The 6,501-nt window shown below is 32.7% G+C and overlaps 2 protein-coding genes across 2 annotated transcripts; both read left to right on the top strand.

Annotated features, from left to right (window-relative positions):
- The first annotated feature begins 1,767 nt into the window (after positions 1–1,767).
- On the top strand, positions 1,768–2,490 carry LOC114309496 (uncharacterized). The gene is made up of 2 exons (XM_028255231.2): positions 1,768–1,844; positions 1,920–2,490. The coding sequence occupies exons 1-2, from the start codon at positions 1,768–1,770 to the stop codon at positions 2,488–2,490; spliced, it is 648 nt and encodes a 215-aa protein (XP_028111032.2).
- A 129-nt stretch (positions 2,491–2,619) lies between these two features.
- LOC114309506 (uncharacterized) lies at positions 2,620–3,075 on the top strand. The gene has a single exon (XM_028255237.2). The coding sequence runs from the start codon at positions 2,620–2,622 to the stop codon at positions 3,073–3,075; it is 456 nt and encodes a 151-aa protein (XP_028111038.2).
- Positions 3,076–6,501: the final 3,426 nt, after the last annotated feature.

The raw sequence follows: 6,501 nt of genomic DNA, 5'->3' as shown, positions 1-6,501 counted from the left end.
GAATATAAATATCTCATCTTCTTTCATTGTTTTTCTATCCATTTAGGCTAAGTTTAGCATGTGGCCAAAAATTCACCAAAAGTTAAAAATTATGGCTGCATAACTCTCAATTCTAATTTTTCCTTACACATTAATTTATACAATTTTTTAATACATATTTTTTCATAAAAAGTCAAAAAGTTAACCCAAACAACCATATTTTTTTCTTCAACTTTTTAGTCCGAAAAGTCAAAAAATACACTTATTTAGGACATCCCAAACAACCCCTTAATTTCAAATCTTTTGATTTGAAATTCATATATATCCAATTGGACCCTTAATGTATTGATGTATAAAGTTTTAAAAATAACTTTACATACACTAACAATCTTACTAAAAATACAAGAGGCAAATATGATTGGTTGTCAAAAAAATAATAACATTTAACCCTCCAATGATACTTTGACATATGTTTTTAGTAAGATTTTAAGTAAGTATAGCAGTGTTCAAATTTTAAATCATCACCAAATGTTATATTTAGATTTTACAATTATCAAGAAAATTAAATTTAAATTGAAACTAATTTAGTTATAGATATTAATTTTATATGTAATTAAACAAATGTTTTTTCTTCTAATTTTTCTAACACAACCAACAAATTTAAACAAAAAATCTATAATTTCATTTTTCCCCCTATTTTTTATTTCCGTTTTACACCACTTCAATGACACAAACATAGTGAACATTGCTAGATGAAGAGAACATCTTGATTATAAAAGGAACAACTGTAAACCATATGAGAGGGGAATTTAGCGGGGAAGATAGAGGGTGACTAAGGGTTGGTTTGGGATGTTTTAAAAAAGTGCACTTTTTGACTTATTGGCTTATATGGGTTGGGTTTGGGTTGGGTTTGATGTGATGTGTTAGAGAGGTGATGTGATTTAAATAAGATGATGTGACTTAAATAGGATAGTGACTTTTTGACTTTTTATATTATTTAGGTTATGCCAAACTTGGCCTAAAAGATGAACTTCAGAGGAGTTTGTCATAATTTGAGCTCGACTTCTCTAATAAACCACATTTATTTTAATTTTTCCACCAACTCTTGTTGCTAGCCCCTCATTCACACTCTTAATCTCTTCCTGCACCTTTATTGTCCCTACCCTACCCACCCAGACCATTATTGTTATAATGTTATTGCTATTGTTATAATTTGATAATGAATAGTCTTATTTTACCAAATTATAGCAACGGTACTCTAATGGTCATTTGTTATTTTTGATAAATCTCAACCAACTTTCCCTCCAAGTTTGTAGGTGTTGTTTGGATATATATTTTTTTGTGATTTTATTTTTATTTATTTTTTGTCTTTTGTGACATTTTTTTACCTGTTTGTTAAAAAAATTATATATTTATATTATTCCCAACTAGACAAATATAAAAAATAAAAAAAATGAAAAATTGGAAAAAAAAAAATTGTTTGATTAATTCATTCCACCAAAAAACATATCATCACATATTTAATAAATTTTTTTAACTACACGTAAAAAATAAACAATCATCAATTACCCACTAACAACCAACCACCAACAACCATCCATTATTCATCTACCCACCCAACAATCACCCATCATTCACCCACCCACATTTTCTCTATAAATATAACACAAAGTTTTCTACAATTTTTATATTCACTTATCCATCATTTTCATATCTTCTAAACTTTTTGTACCCACCCAGCAGATTTTCTACAATTTTCATATTCACCCACTCACCTATCCACCTACAATGAACAATTTGACTACAGCCATATTCAATGGAGATTTTGATGAATCTTCATCATTTGATGATGATATCATCATGATGCAACTATTCGCAGCGCAACAATAAAGAATACAAACATTAAGCCTAAACCAACCAACCATACGTGTTGGTTTCAGAAGTGGTCGTCGATACATTAATCGTGAAAGGGTCAAAGGCGATGAACAAATTTATAAAGATTATTTTGCAGATAATCCTGTCTATCCAGAAGAATACTTCCGAATACGTTTTCGAACAAGACGGTCATTGTTTGTTAGTATCTTACATGATATTCAACAAGTGAATGAGTACTTCATTCAAACTCGTGATGCCACTGGTGCTCCTGGATTATCCAGTGTACAGAAGATGACTGCAGCACTTCGGATCTTGCAGTACGGCATACCTGCTGATGCTGTAGACGAGCACATTAGAATCGGTGAAAGTACTGCAATTACCACCTTGAATTTTTTTACCAGATCAATTGTTGCTACGTATAAAGCCGTTTACTTAAGATCTCCAAATGAAACAGATGTCGCCAGATTATTGCAAGAGGGAGAGCAACGCGGGTTTCCTGAAATGTTAGGAAGTTTGGATTGTATGCATTGGCGTTGGGATAAATGTCCAACTACCCAAGCCGGTGCTTACACTGGACACTACCACAAACCAACAATTGTACTCGAGGCAGTTGCCTCCTATGGCTTGTGGATTTGACATGCTTTTTTTGGCATGCCTGGCTCTCTAAGTGATATTACTGTTCTTGATAGGTCGCCTTTATTTGCTGAATTAACTAGAGGACGTGCCCCTACTGCCAATTACACCATCAATAATCACGCGTACACCATGGGGTATTATCTTGCAGATGGTATCTATCCTCGTTGGGCAACGATTATGAAAACAATATCTCAACCTCAAGGCGCAAAGAGACAACTATTTGCAAGGATGCAAGAGGCATGTCGGAAAGATATCGAAAGGGCATTTGGGGTGCTCCAAGCACGATTTAATATTGTCAGAGTTCCAGCTAGAGGTTGGAGTGATGAGTATATGTACTACATCATGAAGATGTGCATTATTTTGCACAATATGATCATTGAAGACGAGCGTGATATTCTAGAAAATGAACGCAATGCAGCACAACTTCAGATTGATACCAGTAATACCCGTTGTCAAGTGTCACGCGATCCGAATGAGGAGTATGCTCAATTTATGTTAAACAGTCAGAGGATTAGATCTACTAAAGCCCATAGTGCAATTCGTAATGATCTAATTGAACACTTGTGGTCCCGAGCTGGAGAGTAGGATTAAGTTTGTATTTTATCTTTTTAATGACAGTTAATGTCATTTAATGTCAGTTAATGTGTTTTTATTATAATAAAATTATCTTCATTTAATGTCAGTTAATATATTTTATCTTTTTATTGCCTTCATTTGAAAAAATATATTTATTTTTTTGCATTATACTTTATTGAAAAAATTAAATTATAATACAAATTACTCAACATTATACATTGAAAAAATAATATTACATTATTTTGTAGAAAATACTAAAAAATAAAAAATAAAAACATGAAATTTCATTACAAATTAAAAATTACATTTCAAATAAAGACTAACAATTACATCAAAAATTAAATGACATTGCTAAATTTAAAAATACATTATCTCGTAATTATTCATCAGGAGGCATTGGGAAATTGTAATTTGGACTGTTGACATTTGAGGACCACTTGGCGAAAATCTCATTTTTTCGCATTGTGTAATATGCTTTTGTCTGAGGGTCCAAAAGAGAAATGTCCGTAGTCATTGTCTCATGTTCTTCTTTTCTTATCTTAAGTTCTTTCATTTCCTACAGTGCTTGAATCATTTTTTCTTCTCTTTCATCTTTTTTCTTTTCCTTCTCAGCAAGGTGTTGGTTAAATGTCTCCAATTATATACTCATTTTTTGGACTTCAGCTTCAACCATTTGATTTATCTGAAATAATTCTTTTAAAGCTTTCCTACCCATAGGCCTTTGACCCCTTGCAGAGACACTACCCTCATCGACAGTTGGATTGTTACCAACACTTGAACTGGTGTCATCTTCAAGAGAAATGCAGTTATCCATAGGGGAATTGGGGGCTGAATCAGGGGAAAACGGTGTATGTATCTTTGACTTCACTGTGTTCGTAAAAATTATATCTTGCCACCTGATATTGTTTTGCAAGATTGACCAACAATGTTCAAAAGCAAAATGTTTCTTTTCATCTTGATGATATAAAAGTTTTGCTTGAAACATCTGTATCAATAAAATATTAAATTAAGTAATTATTTAATTTTTATATGAGACGAAATAAAATAAAATAAAAAACTAATGTAATAAATGCAGATGAAATCTTATTAGATCAACTTGAGGCATCCCAGTTGGGTGTAGATTTTCGACTCGCGCTAAACATCCACGAAATTTGTTAAAACATTTCATGATTGTACCCCATCGAGATTGGATAGAAACTTGTGTTCTTGACTGATCATTCTAATGGGAGCAATAATTTTCATAAATTCTCTCCAAAAAGTAAGTATAAGATTATGAATTGCCAACAATTGAGTCTTCAGAAATGTGACACCAAGCTTTACAAAGTGCCATATCTTCAGTAATGGTGAATGATTTTCCTCTTTTTTATTTTTGACGAACCTTCCATACCGATTGTGTAAAGAAAATATAAATAAAAATGTAATTTAGAAAGTTTGTTGTGAAATCAAATTGAGTAAAAAGAGAGGAGAAAAGTTTTGTATTTATAGGGGGAAAAAAAAAAGAGCCATTTTTTTATAGCCGTTTTAACATAAAAATATGACCGTTTATATCCGTTGTGGATATGTTTCACTTATGTTTTTATTTAACTTTTACTTTTTTTTAATGAATAAAGTAGCACACTTGGATCTCAGCCGTTGGATTGTTATTAATTAACGGCTGAGATCAATCATCTGTCTGTGTGTCTCTATCATCTCATCTCTGTGTCTCTACCCATTAAACAAAATAGCACACTTTGCTCCGTCTATGTCTCAATCCTCTCATCTCTCTTCATCACTGTTGCCTCTATCTCCTTCACTCGCACCGTCTTCATTTCTCTCTCCTTGGTTCTCACCTTCTCTCTCCCCTTGTTTCTCAGATCAGTGGAGATCAGAGAGAGAGAGAGAGAGCTTCGAATCAACTTCATCACTCTCTTCAGATCAGTGAAGATAAGAGAGAGAGCTTCGGATAAACTTCATTTTTGTCTTCGGATCTTTGAGATTCGGATGAACTTCATCTTCAGATCAATGATTTTCAGATCGATAAGACTTTCTCTCATCTTCATCTTCAGATCGATGAAACTCTCTCATCTTCAGCTTCAGATCAATCTTCTCTTATCCAACCCCATATTTTCTCATTCGAAACTAGCTCTCTCTCTCTCTCTCTCTCTCTCTCTCTCTCTCTCTCTCTCTCTCTCTCTCTCCTTCTCCAGAACCACCACCAGATCATCCATCTATCCCTATCCCTCAAAGCCCTAAAACCCCCTCATCCACCTATCCTTCGAAGCCATAGCCCCCATCTTCAACATCTTCTCCAACCTCAATGGACACAGTACTTCAATTTGGCTTTCTGAAGAAAATGAATATTGAAGAAATTAGTGTAAATTTGGCTTTCAAATCCAGGTATTTTTTTTCCAAAACTCATAATGGATTATTGGATAAATTAATTTGAGATTATTTATGTTGGTATTCCTGTTGATATTGTTGAAATTTTTTAAATCTGTTGGTATTTCTGAAATCTGTTGATTTGCTGATATTGTTGAAATTAATTTGGTATTGTTGTTGGTATTTTTGAAATCTGTTGATATTCTTGTTCCTATGGCTGAAATTTTTGAAGATGAATTTGGTATTGCTAAAATTTAGTATTGAAGATACTCAATACATCAATACTAGTTCCCTGATTATTGAAGACATGATTGGTTGTAGTGTGATGAGAGACTAGTATCTGTCTGTTTTTGTGTCTGGGACTTGTTTCTTGTTTTGCATTAGTTTCCAATGAATCAAAAAAAAAAGAAATTTAGTATTGAAGATGATTAATTTGGTATTTGCAGAAATTCAAACATTCTGGAATTCATTCTGATTAATTTGTGAAGATTTCTGTTTTAAACGACATGGTGAATTTCATTTCTTTTATAAAAAAACTTTAAGCATTCTGGAAAATCCCAACTGAAAGGGAAGGAGGGAAGGAAGGAAATAGTTTCATTTTGGGTGACTTGGCAGATTTGGCAGCTGCCAAATTTGGCACATGATTTGGCAGTTGTCAAATTTGGCAACTGTTATAGCATGCCATTGGAGAAGCCAAGATTGCCCAAGCTGCTATATTATGGTTTTGACAACTGATTTAGCCATCCATTGGAGATGCTCTAAAGAGGATTGTACAAGATGAGGGTAGTAAGGTACTCGATTTAAATATAATTTTACAAATTGAAACGAGTTGAACCCAACTACACAATGGCGGTGTTTGGGAACTTGATTTTTTGGTTTTTTTTTTTATATTTTTTTTCACTAAAAGACAAATTGGTTACAAAATCAAAAAAAAAAAAATTCAAACAAAATATCACATCAAGTCCCATAATCATTTCACTTTTTCTCTCACAAACATCACATCTAACCACAAAAAACCTAACTATCTTTCCAAACACAAAAAAAAAATTTCTCCAATAATATCCTACAACTAAAAAA

This window comes from Camellia sinensis, chromosome 2 (genome assembly GCF_055761805.1).
Source record: "Camellia sinensis isolate YWXY chromosome 2, ASM5576180v1, whole genome shotgun sequence".
Taxonomy (NCBI): Eukaryota; Viridiplantae; Streptophyta; class Magnoliopsida; order Ericales; family Theaceae; genus Camellia; species Camellia sinensis.
The sequence above is the reverse complement of the archived record's forward strand: the minus strand, read 5'-3'. Positions and strand labels throughout refer to the sequence as shown.

Coding starts and splice junctions, on each gene's coding strand:
- LOC114309496 (XM_028255231.2), top strand. CDS start 1,768: ATGAACAATTTGACTACAGCCATATTCAATGGAGATTTTGATGAATCT. Junction 1,845..1,919: donor GATGATGATATCATCATGAT/GCAACTATTCGC, acceptor TGTTGGTTTCAG/AAGTGGTCGTCGATACATTA.
- LOC114309506 (XM_028255237.2), top strand. CDS start 2,620: ATGGGGTATTATCTTGCAGATGGTATCTATCCTCGTTGGGCAACGATT.